Source organism: Corythoichthys intestinalis, chromosome 22, assembly GCF_030265065.1.
Source record: "Corythoichthys intestinalis isolate RoL2023-P3 chromosome 22, ASM3026506v1, whole genome shotgun sequence".
Classification (NCBI taxonomy): domain Eukaryota; kingdom Metazoa; phylum Chordata; class Actinopteri; order Syngnathiformes; family Syngnathidae; genus Corythoichthys; species Corythoichthys intestinalis.
The window spans coordinates 12774885-12789121 of record NC_080416.1 but is presented as its reverse complement, the minus strand read 5'-3'; the positions used below and the strand labels follow the sequence as shown (position 1 = coordinate 12789121).

The 14237-nt window shown below is 38.3% G+C and overlaps 1 protein-coding gene across 2 annotated transcripts in view; it reads right to left on the bottom strand.

The window, feature by feature from the left end:
* Positions 1–2674: 2674 nt before the first annotated feature.
* Positions 2675–14237, bottom strand: part of LOC130910581 (oxysterol-binding protein-related protein 3-like) — a 36459-nt gene continuing 24896 nt past the window's right edge. The window contains exons 18-21 of one of the 2 annotated variants that reach the window (XM_057828009.1): positions 7955–8099; positions 7765–7891; positions 7579–7701; positions 2675–3224 (exon numbers count right to left, since the gene is read on the bottom strand). In XM_057828009.1, coding sequence (XP_057683992.1) covers positions 3128–3224; positions 7579–7701; positions 7765–7891; positions 7955–8099 — 492 coding nt within the window. In that variant the 3' untranslated portion in view covers positions 2675–3127. Of the gene's footprint in view, positions 3225–7578; positions 7892–7954; positions 8100–14237 lie in introns of both variants that reach the window. The other variant, XM_057828008.1, reaches the window with a different exon arrangement.

Below are 14237 nucleotides of genomic sequence, written 5' to 3'. Positions count from 1 at the left end.
CCTGAAGGGGCACCCAAAAAAAATCAAGTTTGTAAAAAATCCTAAAAAATAGTAATTGTAATAATAACAACAATATATAGTATTTAAAATAAAACTTTGTAAAGCCTGATAAATGCAAGTAATACAAATATAAGTAGCGAGATGATGCCCGCTGATGATTGTTCATTTTGTATCGTTGGGGGGGTGGATGAGGGGCTGGGGGGGGCAGCACCACAAAGCATTTATACCTAGGGCACCAAAATAGCTAGCGCCGGCCCTGGTCCCACCCAACCTTTAAGTAACGTTATATGCATGATACAGGGCGATTCAAAAAGATTGTGCCAAAATCATTACGCATGTAATCATTTTAAAATGTAACAGATTGAATCATTAATTAATTAATTGATTGATTAGAATTAATTAATAATTTAATAAGTGGCGGAAAACACTCAGGTGACTTGAAGTTCCGCTCTGAAACCCCCAATTTGGCCAAATATCAAAATTGTCCGATATGCACGTGTGATACATCATTGGAAAGGTTAAAATCAGGGCTGTCAAACGATTAAAATTTTTAATCTAGTTTTTTACAGCTTAAAAATTAATTAATCATAATTAATCGCAATTCAAACCATCTATAAAATATGCCATATTTTTCTGCAAATTATTGTTGGAATGAAATGATAAGACACAAGACGGATATATACATTCAACATACGGTACATAAGTACTGTATTTGTTTATTATAACAAATCAACAAGATGGCATTAACATTATTAACATTCTCTTAAAGCGATCCACGGATAGCAAAACTTGTAGTTCTTAAAAGATAAATGTTAGTACAAGTTATAGAAATTTTATATTAAAACCCCTCTTAATGTTTTCGTTTTATTAAAATTTTCAATCAAAAAATAAACTAGTAGCTCGCCATTGTTGATGTCATTACACCATGCGCACGCCCCAAACCCATAAAATCATTTGGACCCAAGCGCCAGCAGAGGGCGCCAAACAACAAAAATCAAGTAACAAGCGGACATTAAACTGCTGTCATTTTAATCTCAGCGGGGCATGTGCGTTAATTGCGTCAAATATTTTAACGTGATTAATTTAAAAAATTAACTACCGCCCGTTAACGATAATTTTGACAGCCCTAGTTAAAATTTCAATTTATGTTCAGTGCAGAATACTCAAAGAGGTAAAAAAAAGAACCCTAGAGTTTCTGATAAAGACTACATAGAAATCACTGGCACGGTCCAATATCTCTGTGCACACACCAACTATGTAAAACTATTGCCAAGAATGGTGTTCATGGGAGGACTCCATGGAGGAAGGCACTGCTGTCTAAAATAAACAAAAAAACATTGTTGCTTGTTTATTGTCCACAAAAGGCACTTGGAGACTCCACAGAAGTTTTGGAGGACAGGTGAAACAGCTCAGTAACACCTCATCCCCACCGTGAAGCATGGTGGAAGGAGCATTATGATTTGTGGCTGTTTTGCTACCTCAGGGCATGGACAACTTGCAATCATTAGTGGAAGAAGGAATTCAAAAGGTTATCAGGATGTTTTGCAGGCAAACCTGAACCCGTCTGTCAGACAGTTGAAGCTAAAAAGAGGATGGATGCTGCAACAAGACAATGATCCAAAACACAGAAGTAAATCAACTTCAGAACGGTTTCAGAAGAACAAAATTCATTTCTGGAGTGGCCAAGTCAAGGTCCAGACTTGAACCCCATTGAGATGCTGGGGCATGACCTAAAGACAGCGATTCATGCCAGAAATCCCAGGAATCTGACTGAACTACAGCAGTTTTGTAGAGAACAATGACCCAAGATTAGTCCTGATCAATCTGCCTGACTGATTTGGAGTTACAAGAAGTGTCTGGTTGAATTTATTACTGCCAAAGGGGAGGGGGGAGGGGGGGGGGGTCACACAAAATATTAAATGTGATGGTTCAGTTACTTATTCTTCCCCCTTCTGTCATTGTCTGCATACTATCCTCATTAAAATATGAAAACCTATAAATGTTTAGGTGGTTTTAGTTGAAGCAGACGCTGTTTTTTCATTTGTGTAATTTTGACAAAGATCAGATCACATTTAATGGTGGTTTTATGCAGAAATGTGAGAAATTCCAAAAGGTTCAGATACTTTTTCATACCACTGTAGTTAGCCTGCATCGTAGCAGTGTCTGGTTGTATCACTCGTGATGTGCTGCTGCTCTCCAGACTTGCACACACGGTAAGTTTTGTTTTTTTATCTTGACCACTGTACATAAAATGTCACACATTGTGAACACGACCGAAACAACTGCGCATTTTCATCTTGTCTTTAACTCGTTATCGTCTCGTCATCGTCATGAAAAAACTGTTGACGAAATATTTTGGTTATAGTCATCATTGACCAAAACAACCCTCACAGTTCAAATAGATTGGACGTCTACGAGTGATAAACTCATTCGAATTCACAGCTGAAGTACGAGTGGACACCAAATCGTCGTCAGTGGCACTGAAAGTTCCGTGGGGATTTTTGTGGTGTAGCTGTCACCACAAAATGACTTACTTAAGTGGGGCAAAAACAGGTGCCACCATTGTGTGTGAAACCTACAGAGAGTACTTCTTACCTCATTCAGGATGTCAAGCTATGCCTCTATTGCTGTCAATAAATAATAGTCAATGACAAAACCAAACATGTACTAAATGTTGAACCAAAGTGTTATTTATTACTATTTTTTACAGTCCAGTATGGGGCAGATATGCTCTTCAAAATATCAACTTTTAAACAACCCCCTCCTATGATCTTGGAGTTTGCTAACTAAAAATCTGGGCTTTTAAAAAACACTTGTATGATCATTTTCTTTTCACATGATTACAGCAGTTGAATAGGTGTAGCACTGCAATTAAAGGCACTTTAGTAAATGTTGATGAATAAAATTATGTGAAAGATCTGCACTTGAGCTTACGCTAACAAAGTTAACATAATATTTGAGATGAGACACTTTAATGTACATGAAGCCGACGATAGGGACGGCACAGGAAGTCCTTGATGGTTGGGGTTACCACGACACAAATGAGGACTTGAGGTTGCTCTCACTTCACTTTTTTTGACTTCCCACTTCATTCCAATTTGTAGTGAAGTGAAATGATAGCCGCAGGTCACCACAACACAGGGAAGTCCACCTTCATGAAGCCGGGATCTCTGCGTAACTCCCAGTATGAGTTGTTGTTGACCCAAGTGTCATAGTCTGACTTCCTGTTAACACAATAAAAACTGTTGTGATGTTTTTTCATAGACTTCATAATGATATTGACGGGACATTTTCCCCACACTGTGCCACGCCTTCAACTAGGGGGGCGTTGTACCACACTCCGCTTTAGTCGGTCGAAGTCAGTCGCAGTTATTCTCACACACATGCAGCGATCCAACGCCAGATTTAGGTTGAAAAAGTACGAAAGCTGTACCGCATACAAACGGGAAGGATTGTCTCAGGAGTGATTTGTTCAGTTGTTAAGGATTCAATGTAATTATTATATTTTTCGTACCACGCATGCATTTTGAAACGTTGTGAAAAAAATCAATGGGAGAAATTACCTGCTACGGCATTGGTGTCATAATTCACAATATTTACGTAAAATAAATGCTAACTGCCCGTTTTTTTTTTTTTTTTTTTTTTGCTTTTACCCAATAATCGAGACTAAAGATGTCCCGATCGATCGGGTCCGATCACGTCATTTTCAAAGAATCGGAATTGGCAAAAAAATATCGGACATGCCTATATATTTTTTAATTAAATCATTTTCCAATTGTATTTAACGTTACAGACAAAATGTCTTACATTCATTCAGAGTCTTTAGTTTTGGCTTAAAGTAGGGCTATCAAATTTATCGTGTAAACGGCGGTAATTAAATTTTTAAAAATTAATCACGTTGAAATATTTAATGCAATTAACGCATGCGCTGCACGACCCACTCACGCATTGTCGCGTTCAATCTATAATGCGTCGTTTTACCTATATATAGAGCTAACAGGCAGCGTAAAATGAGTAGAGAGAATTTTGGCAGTCTTTGGACCCTCTTTTGAATTGGCTAAAGCCTTAAAATCTCACTCTCAACAATTAGAAATATCGTGGGAAGCAATGTGGGGAACAACGGAAGTGGTTGATCTTTTCCTTAACAGCCTATGTTACTTCCCAACGCAGAGAAGATAAATCAATTGGTGCCACTACGCACAGTCGTGGTTGCACTTCCCATCATGCATTTGGGCAGAACAGTTAAATGGCTACAGTATCATTTCCTGAAAGCTCAACAAATACACTATATGGCAATATTTAGTCACAATATACAAAGTCACATTTATACTTTAAGAATTACAAGTCTTTCTATCCGTGGATCCCTCCCACAGAAAGAATGTTAATAATGTAAATGCCATCTGGAGGATTTATTGTCATAATAAACAAATACAGTACTTGTGTACTGTATGTTGAATGTATATATTCGTCCGAGTTTTATTCATTTTTTTTCTTAATGCATTGCCAAAATGTATATGATCGGGAAAAATTATCAGGATTGGAATTGAATCGGGAGCAAAAAAAAAAAAAAAAAAGCAATCGGATCGGGAAATATCGGGATCGGCAGATACTCAAACTAAAACGATTGGGATCGGATCGGGAGCAAAAAAACATGATCGGAACAACCCTAATCGAGACTGTTTTACGTTCATATTTGTAAAGAATTCAGGGGTTTAAGCATTTATTCACAAGAATTTTCAACCTAAAAACTCTTTACGGTGATAAGGTGGTGCTACAGTGGCTTAAAGAATAGGAGCACATTCGACATATTTACGTAAAACTAATGCTAACTGCCAATTTTTTTTTTTTTTTGCTTTTAACCAAGAGTCGAGACTGTTTTACATTGATATCTATAAAGAATTCGAGGATTTAAGCATTTATTCACAAGAATGTTTAACGTAAAAAGCTCTTGTGGTGATAAGGCGGTGCCAAAGTGGCTTAGGCTACGTTCATACTACAGGTCTTAATGCACGAATTCGATTTTTTCGTGTTTTTCCGACTCGAGTGAGGCATTAACTTGACAGTCTGAAGGTGACAAGTCGCATAGAACGGGACCATTTCAAATCCGATCTGGGTCACTTTCGTATGTGGTCTAAATCCGATCTGGGCCACATTTTTCCAGACTGTCGCGGCGGTCTGTACTGTCCAGTCCCGCAAATCGGATTTAATGCAGCAATTACGTCATCAAATAGCGAGAGAGTCGTTACCGTAGCGATGCACCTGTGCGTTATTAGCGCCTAGCTTGCAGTGAACACGGCTTTTGAGGAAGGGCTGAGCTTGACAACAGTCATAAAAAATAAAAATGGGTTGAGGATAAGCCTGAGAATGCTCAGTTTTCTCTCTGTTCCAAGTGAGCAATATTTCAACATTGCCTCCACGGCCGAGAGTCGGGACAAACTGCCCGTATGTGTGTGTGACGTGCACGGACAGTGCGTGCATGCTATCGATCCATATAAACTTTGAATATAAGCCTAAACGGGGATTATTTATGTCTGTTATTTGTGTCCACCTTTTGAAAAGCAAAATATGATATCCCTGGAATGACGGATGACGTCTGTCATTTGTTTTGATGGTTCTGCGCATGCGGGTCTTCTTGCTTAGCGCGTGTCGGACTGCGAATTAGTGCGCATGCGTAATACTTGAACGGTCTCAATGGATAAAGGCAGTCTGAACGGGCACGCCAAAAAAACGGATATGACAAAAAATCGGATTCGTGCATTAAGACCTGTAGTATGAACGTAGCCTTAAAGACTAGCAGCACATTCAACATACCCGTATTTACGTAAAATAAATGCAATTGCCCGGTTTCTTTGCTCTTTTAACAAAGAATCGAGACTGTTTTCCGTTCATGTCTGTAAAGAAGGCAGGGATTTAAGCATTTATTCACAAGAATTTTCAACGTAAAAAGCTCTTTGTGGTGATGAGGCGGCGCTACAGTGGCTTAATGACTAGCAGCACATCCAACATATTCACGTAAAATAAATGCTAACTGGCCATTTTTTTGCTTTTAACCAAGAATTGAGACTGTTTTACATAAATATCTTTAAAGAATTCAGGGATTTAAGCATGTATTCACAACAGTTTTCAACATAAAAAGCTCTTTGTGGTGATAAGGCGCCGCCACAGTGGCTTTAAGACTAGGAGCACATTTGACATATCCCAGTTGAAGCCTGGGATCGTGTGCTTTGGTCAGATGAGACCAAGATTGAGCTTTTTGGCAACAAACCCTCTAAGTGGGTCTGGCGTGCCACGAAAGATGTGCATGCTGAAAAGCACCTCATACCCACTGTGAAGTATGGGGGTGGGTTAGTGATGCTGTGGGGCTGTTTCGCTTCCAAAGGCCCTGGGAACCTTGTTATGGTGCATGGCATCATGAATGATTTTAAATACCAGGAAATTTTAAATCAAAATCTGTTGCCCTCTGCCCGAAAGCTGAAGATGGGTCGTCACTGGGTCTTTCAGCAAGACAATGACCCTAAACATATGGCCAAATCTACACAGAAATGGTTCACCAGACACAAAATCAAGCTCCTCCCATGGCCATCTCAGTCCCCAGACCTTGTTTTGTTCGCAAAAGGGGGTTGTACAAAGTATTAACACCAGGAGGGCTAATAATTGTGACACACATTATTTGATGTCAAATAATTATTTCTTTATGTGGGATTTTTTTCCCCACTGAATAAATGCACTTGTATTGAAGGTTGGATTTTTCTCTTTTTTTCCATTAAGGTCCCATATTACTTGAATTAAAAAAATATATATATATATTAGAAGCTAAAAAATACATCTTAACCAGGGGCGCCAATAATTATGGAAGGCACTGTACATACGTAAAATAACTGCTAACTGCCCGTTTTTTTGTTTGTTTTTTTTAACCAAGAATCGAGACTGTTTTACATCCATATACATAAAGAATTAAGTGATTTAAGCATTTATTCACAAAAATTTTTAAAGTAAAAAGTTCTTTGTGGTGATAAGGCAGCGCTACAGTAGCTTAAAGACTAGCAGCACATTCGACATATTTACGTAAAATAAATGCTAACTGCCCTGTTCGTAGCTCTTTTAACAAAGAATTGAGACTGTTTTATGTCCATATTTAGAAAGAGTCCAAGGATGTACGCATTTATTCACAAGAATTTTCAACGTAAAAAGCTCTTTGTGGTGATGAGGCGGCGCTACAGTGGGTTAATGACTAGCCCCGCGCCCCGTGTCCCGTCAATACATTTTGAAGTCTCTGGTTTTCTTGCATATTTTTTAGATTGTTTGGTTTAAAATGCAGGATTATTTTTAGGGTAACAGTTCAAAGCAACACATTTTGGAAAAAAATAACCATTAACTTGCTTCAAAATTAATGGATTTTTCATTTCATTTTCAAAATTGTGAACTCAACCTTGAAAACGAAAAATGAACTTTTCCAACACTGGTGAGGAGGTAACAGACTATCTCTTGAGTCGCAATAGTCTATGTGTATGTTATCTCATTGTCATTAGAGCGACAAATAACACATGTGCACTCGTCTGATTGTGCATCTAAACATACTTGAAGAAACGTGGTTGGTGGGTCATGTTGTTTTCCTCCAGCACTTTCCTCCTCTCTCTCTGAAGCTGCTCTATCCTCTGCTTCTGTTCCTCAGCTTCTTCCACATTTCCCTCCTCCAAGCACCTGAATAAAGCAAAGAAAGTGAGTGAAAGTGTATTTTTTATAAAAGTAGTAATCAATATTAACCTCTGGTCCAGCCTGAAGCGTGTATCTGTAGGGGGCAGCAGAGGTCTTATAGTGGGGTCCAACTCGTTTAATTCTATGGCAAATTTAGTGAAACCATAGTACTGGTCCTGGTCTGCTGGCATGGGATCTACACGGACAAATTGGCGTTTATTGTAAGGTTCTAGCAATATTTGCAAAACAGTTTACTCACTTGCTCTCCAGATACACGTGGCAGAAGGTGGGTCTCCTTGAAAAATTGACTCGTGCCATTTTCCAAAAATGGAGTGCACGACTCTTCCACTGGAATCGGTCACTACGCCCTCTATTTCATTAACAGTAGAGCTCCATGATCTTGCCTGAAAGAGATTATTGGAAAAACAAAAAAAGATTAGTATTCCATCATTCCATTTGGTTTCAGTGTCATTGGCGGTGATAGACATTCAATCCATTTTGAAATTTGTGCATTCGCCCCTTCCAATCAAAATGGATTGGACGTCTATCGTCGTCAATAGTAGCCAAGAAGTTACAATAATATTACATTGGTACCTCTACTTACAAACGTCTCTACATAAGGAATTTTCAGGTTAATACACACCTCAGCGGGGAAATTTTGCCTCTTGTTACGAAAGAAATATCACGATACGAAAGGCAAAAATAGAGTAAGAGCTGCATTTCGCAGCTCCGTGAGTTTACGGAACATAACGTACTTATAGCTCCTCTGCCATTGGCTATTGCCTAGCATCTTCCTGGCATTCAATTGGCTAAGAGGGACTTCTACTGTATGTGTGTATCCCAGCATCCTCGTCATCCGTCCCTCGTGTTCCAACAGTTTTATGTGAGTGTATTAACTTTTATTCTATATTCTTGATTTTTTTTTTTTTTTTTTTTTACATTATGCACAACTCTCATTTTATTGTTATTCTAATCTAATCTGTTATTCTAATCTAATCTATTCTAAAATAATAGTACCATGTATTTGTTATATGTTTTGAAACTTTTGATGCATTTTCATGCTTTAGAAACGCTATATGTCTGAATTTTGGGGGTCTTGGAACAGATTATGGCAATTACATGGACAACATATCTCTACTTATGGAATTTTCAATTTACGAAACTACTTCCAGAACCAATTTCGTACGTAGGTAGAGGTACCATTGTTTAGTGTGTCCTATCCAAGGGCGTAGGTTTGCATAGGGACAGTAGTGACATATCACTACCAACTTTTCAGGGTGCTCAAACTGTCCCCACCAACTTTTAAGCAACCTTACTTGCATTATGTAATCAGTACTTGAGGTGTGCGAAATTTCCGATTCTTAGATTATTCGCGATTCGGCCGTGGAAGAATTGAGAACAATTAACAAAGATCCAACTTCCCATTATGTAAAAACGCAGAGTAAAGCGGAACTAAAACAGTCAGCGCTGTCATCGGGACGCAATGAGGAACGGATCGAGAGTAAACATCATGCTCAACTCATGCCGCTAGATAAAAAAAACAATAATTCCTGACTGCGGCCGACAGCCGCTACAAACTACGCCCACATAATGCTACGGTAGATATCACATGTATATAGAACTAGATGCAAAATAACAGACTTCCCGGCATTAGTAAACAGCCGCCATCTTAAAGCAGTAGATTTATCAGGAAAGCTGTTGTAGCGAACCTTCCGAGCGAACCTACCTTAATTTTCGGACTATAAGCCGCTACGTTTTTTCCTTCATTTTGATACCTGTGGCTTATAGTCCAGTGCGGCTTATTTGTTGATTTTTTTTTTTAGGTAACACTTTATTTGACAGCGGTGTCAGAAGACTGTCATAAGATCATCAAAATTATGACATGACACTATCATGGACATTACTGAATGCTTATGTCATTAAGTGTCATTTGGCAAATTATGTCACTAACTCAATTTTTGTCCAACTTGGATCTTTTGCATCCATTCAAAAGTGAGATCATTTGCCGGATAACACTTAATGACATTTGTTATAAGCATTCATGAATGCTCAGGACAGAGACATGTCATAATTATGATTGTGTAATGACAGTATTATGGCACCACTGTCAAATAAAGTGTTAGCAAATACCATAACTAGCAATTGATGAAACAATTGGAACAGTAACTGAAGAAATATTTAGCACAGAACATGATTTTTGATTTATTTATATCTGTAGCGCTGCAATGCATGCTAAGAGGCATGTTGGATGACAACAGTCAACAGCAGGTGGGAGCAAAGGTTGACTGTCTCCCCCAAGGGATCAGTGATGGCCAAATGAAGCTTCTTGAAGCAATAAAGCTTTGCACTAATCGGTTCAAAGTTTAATGATGGTTCTTTTGGGCTTATGATAGTCGGTCGTATGATGCCGCTGTCAAATAAGGTTGTACCAGTTAATATCTTTTGGTGTAAATATCCCATGATACAGTGAGGACAGCTGTGATTTATAGTCCAGTGTGGCTTATCTACGAACAAATGCCGTTTTCGTGCCAGATTTGGTGGGCTGCGGCTTATAATCAGGTGCGCCTTATAGTGCGAAAATTAGGGTAATTCACTTTTTATTTTAAATACTCTTAAAACGGAAAAATCTTGACTTGAATCTATCTTTAAAAGATGAAACCGTTTTAAAACTTTCACATGTAGAACGTAGACAGAAGAGAAATTATGGAATAACGGGAGAAATTTTAACAACTTTTTAACGGTTTATCCACATTAAATTAATTGAATGTAGTTTAAAGCTGTTGATACAGAATGGGGACTTGAGTTTTTTTATTTACTGTTTTGAACTGTTAACTTGACACTGAAATACTAATTTATTTAAGCCTGAGAGGATTTTTGTACAATTTTTGTAACTAATATATACGAAACAAAAGCAGCTAATAGCTGCGGGGTGGATTTATAATCGAATCGTAGCCTCTGAATCGTAATCTAATCATAAGGTGCCCCAAGATTCCCACCTCTAATGAGTACAGTTATATAGGTCATTTAGATTGTCTTCCCATATGTTGTAAGGATACAATTGACCCTACCATTATTAAGTGGATTATTTTCATGATTTTCAAACCTTACATTCAACCTTTTTCACTTGCTAAATGTACCAGTCCATTTTTATCCCCTCAAACGCACGTTTGATTGGCTGATGACTTGCATTTATTTAAAATGTATTTATTTATTTTCCTACATTATTTATGTAAAAATATTTTTATTTCTAGCCTATGCAGATATTTTGTTCATATAATCATACAGTCATCATAATCGAGGTAAAGATTTTTCATTTTTTTGTTGCGTTTAGTTGTGCTTGTGGACAAAACTGGTCGTGTTTTACCTGAAGGAAGTCTCCGTTTTTTATTCATTTTTGTTATACCCTGACTAAGAAGTTTTTTTCAGTTATATTTATTTATTTAGACAGACAATGTCGAGTGGTCTTAAAGGGAACCTTGGACTTAAAGATTTATAGGCTCTAACAAGCCACAATTGTTCTCTTTTACTAAGATATGTTATTAGAAACGCATAAAATATTGCCATTGATTTAAAATTCTATAATATTTTGTACATGTTTTGACCAACGGATGGTGCCATGTTTTATGCACGCAATGGACTCTCGGGGTGATGTTTGTCACTGTCACTAGACAAACACTACCGGGTTACGGTTACTGCAATTCCTTCTTCGCGGCGAGAGGTCAGACACATGCGCACATCGGTTAAACGCGGCGAGCACTTGCTATTAGTGTTTTATTGAGTCTTTTATTACCTTTTCATTGCCTCAAAATACTTGTTGCATGTTTTTCGCTCTCATACCTTTAAGCATTGTGTTTTCTTGTTGTAGCTTTAAAGCGGATTGTTGATCTGTTGACCACATTAGTCACATAGCATATTTAAACCACCCTTATTTGATGTTAGTACGTTAAAGTATTTTCTTAAGGCATCTTTAGTATGTTCTGTCTACATGCATCTAAACAAAACAATCTGAAAGCGCACGGTAGTACTTTGGATTTCAAATTTGCCTCTTGTAAGTCTTTTCGTCAGTGTAGCACATTTTGGCAGAACATCGGGTTTTTTTTCCTACTCTTGGTCTCGTCTCATCCCGTCTTTCCTGTTCATTTTGCTTTTGCTGCTCATTTTGTGAAATATCGACAGTGCTGTCATGCTCATTAATGTTCCTCTCGGGTTCAAATTGAAAGGTTTGAACAGATGACATGTTTATGTTGCTAGAGTCATACTCTGGAAGCCCGGCAACGTAACCATGTGACATTACCGCCCTGCAATGGCGACCTACTAGAAAAAAAAAAAAATTACAAATTGTATCAAAAACAAAAACATCAAGAGGGGTGCCAATATCAATATTATTTTAACTCATAATAACGTTTATCTTTTAAAGGGTATGACAACACCTGGGGAAATGCTAATATTCCATCATTTATCCATCATCGCATGCCTTTTGAATTCATATCATGCCACTTCGTGTAATTACACACATCGCAACACCAAGAAAATGATAGAAATTAGGTCGATTGTCAAGCTAAAAGGACCCGCCCCCAAGATGCCGGAAATCTAGCATATTGTGTGCGTGACGTCACTATAGGGAAACAACCGGCTCAGTGCTTAGTACTGAAAGGCGGCGATGATGGCGGACAATTTTGTTTCTATTTGCAGCGACGAATCCGACGTAACGAACATTCTTCTAATGGTGACGAGGAGAGTTATGAACCTTTCTTTGGTGTTTTGGGTTATCAATTTGAGCCCAAACGAAAGCCAATGCAGCCTAATGAAAGGATCATTAAGGGGAGCAATCACACTGATGAAACCCCGACAACAGTTCGTGTGGGAAACACCAAATGGTATGTTTTGCATTTCTTTTTGTGAAGCTGATACACCGTGACCGCAAAATAAAGTAATGTATAGAATAATTATCATTTAATATGCTATCATCGGTTTCGCCCTGCCAACCGACACAAATATGAATGGGATTAGAGCAGGGGTCCCCAACCTTTTTTTGCACCACGGTGTCCTGTCAAATTTTGCACCCTTATAAAATTTTGCTCCCAAAGCTTTTGTGGCGGTGAAAAAAGCCCTCTTTTATATTCAGTTGGACTCTCGATGTTATCCAATGGTGCTAAAAAACTATTTACATCACAAACATACATGTGCAACACGGAAATGGCGTGAATTAACGCTTAACGACACGGCGAAGTCGTTAAGTGAGAGGGCTACGTGCAGTTGTTGTGTGCGCCAAACATGGCAAACGTAAGTTAATATTCCATTCTTTAAAGAAACTTTGTAGTGTGTACTTAGGAATCGCTGCATTCGCGGTCCTTTTTAACGTTACGCGCATGCCAACTTTGTCAGAAAACCGGCAATGCGCGGCAGAAAAATACAGCAAATATAAAATAGCATTTGTTTTTAGCCCCGTCGTGTTAAGTGCAGGGAAAAAATACAACTCACCCGCTGAATCAGTGGGAGGGCTGAGTTTGTTTCGATGAGACGAGATGGTCCCGAGATGGGAGAATGAGAGAAGCTAGCATCACAAATACAAGATGTTGGAAATTGTAGCGCAGTTTTCAGCGCGCTCCTAGCGATGTCAGGATATTCCGAAATGACTTTAATCTAGAACTTCGGTAGAGTTGTTGTCTCAAATGTACGTTTAAGTCACCGTGATTTGCGATCTCTACAAGCCTATATTCCTGTTCCACAGACATGCTCGAATCACTCGATTTATTCACATACGGGTCACGAATTCACTCCTTCGCAGTTCGCGGGTCTTTAGTGATTGGGAAGTAGCATAAATTTTGTTTTCTTTGAGGTTGTAGGCACATCTTCTGGCTTGTCAGGTTCCCTTTTCCCCGTAAAATTGCAAAATTAGCCCTCTTAGCACTGACGAACTTTACTCATTTGCTGCGTAGTCCAGCTTTTTCTCGCGTTCGGGAACTCATGGGTACTACATTGCGACAAATTGCTATTTGTAAACCACATAGCATGACAGGTTTGAACCATTTTAGCGATTTTTTGATAAAACACGAACGCAACTCTCTCGTCGATAAACAACGATGACACCAGCCTCGACCTTTAGTTTCCTTGTTATGACGTCTCCGCCCCATTCGGCTGTTTCCGGAACACTTTCGGAAATGTTCGTCATTTTTTATCTATTTTCGATAATTGCTCATTAATGTGATTGATTTTTTTGTTAACTTTATCAATATTTGTTATCTTGACACATAACGGTTCTATATTGATGTCTCACACCCCCTTTGCGTTTTCATACCCTTTAAGAAACTACAAGTCTTTCAATCCGTGGATCCCTTGAAGACAAATGTATATTTTTTGCATTCCTGGATAGTTCAGAGATTATTAACAAGTGTGTATTTATTGTGGATATCAATATAATTTATGTTCAAATATTGCAATTTAAATGTGCTTATAAAATCCAGACATTTATTCTGGAAGTCTTCAAAATGTTTCTTTAGTAGTTTTCAAAAACAAAGGTTTGAATCGAACGGTGTATCACC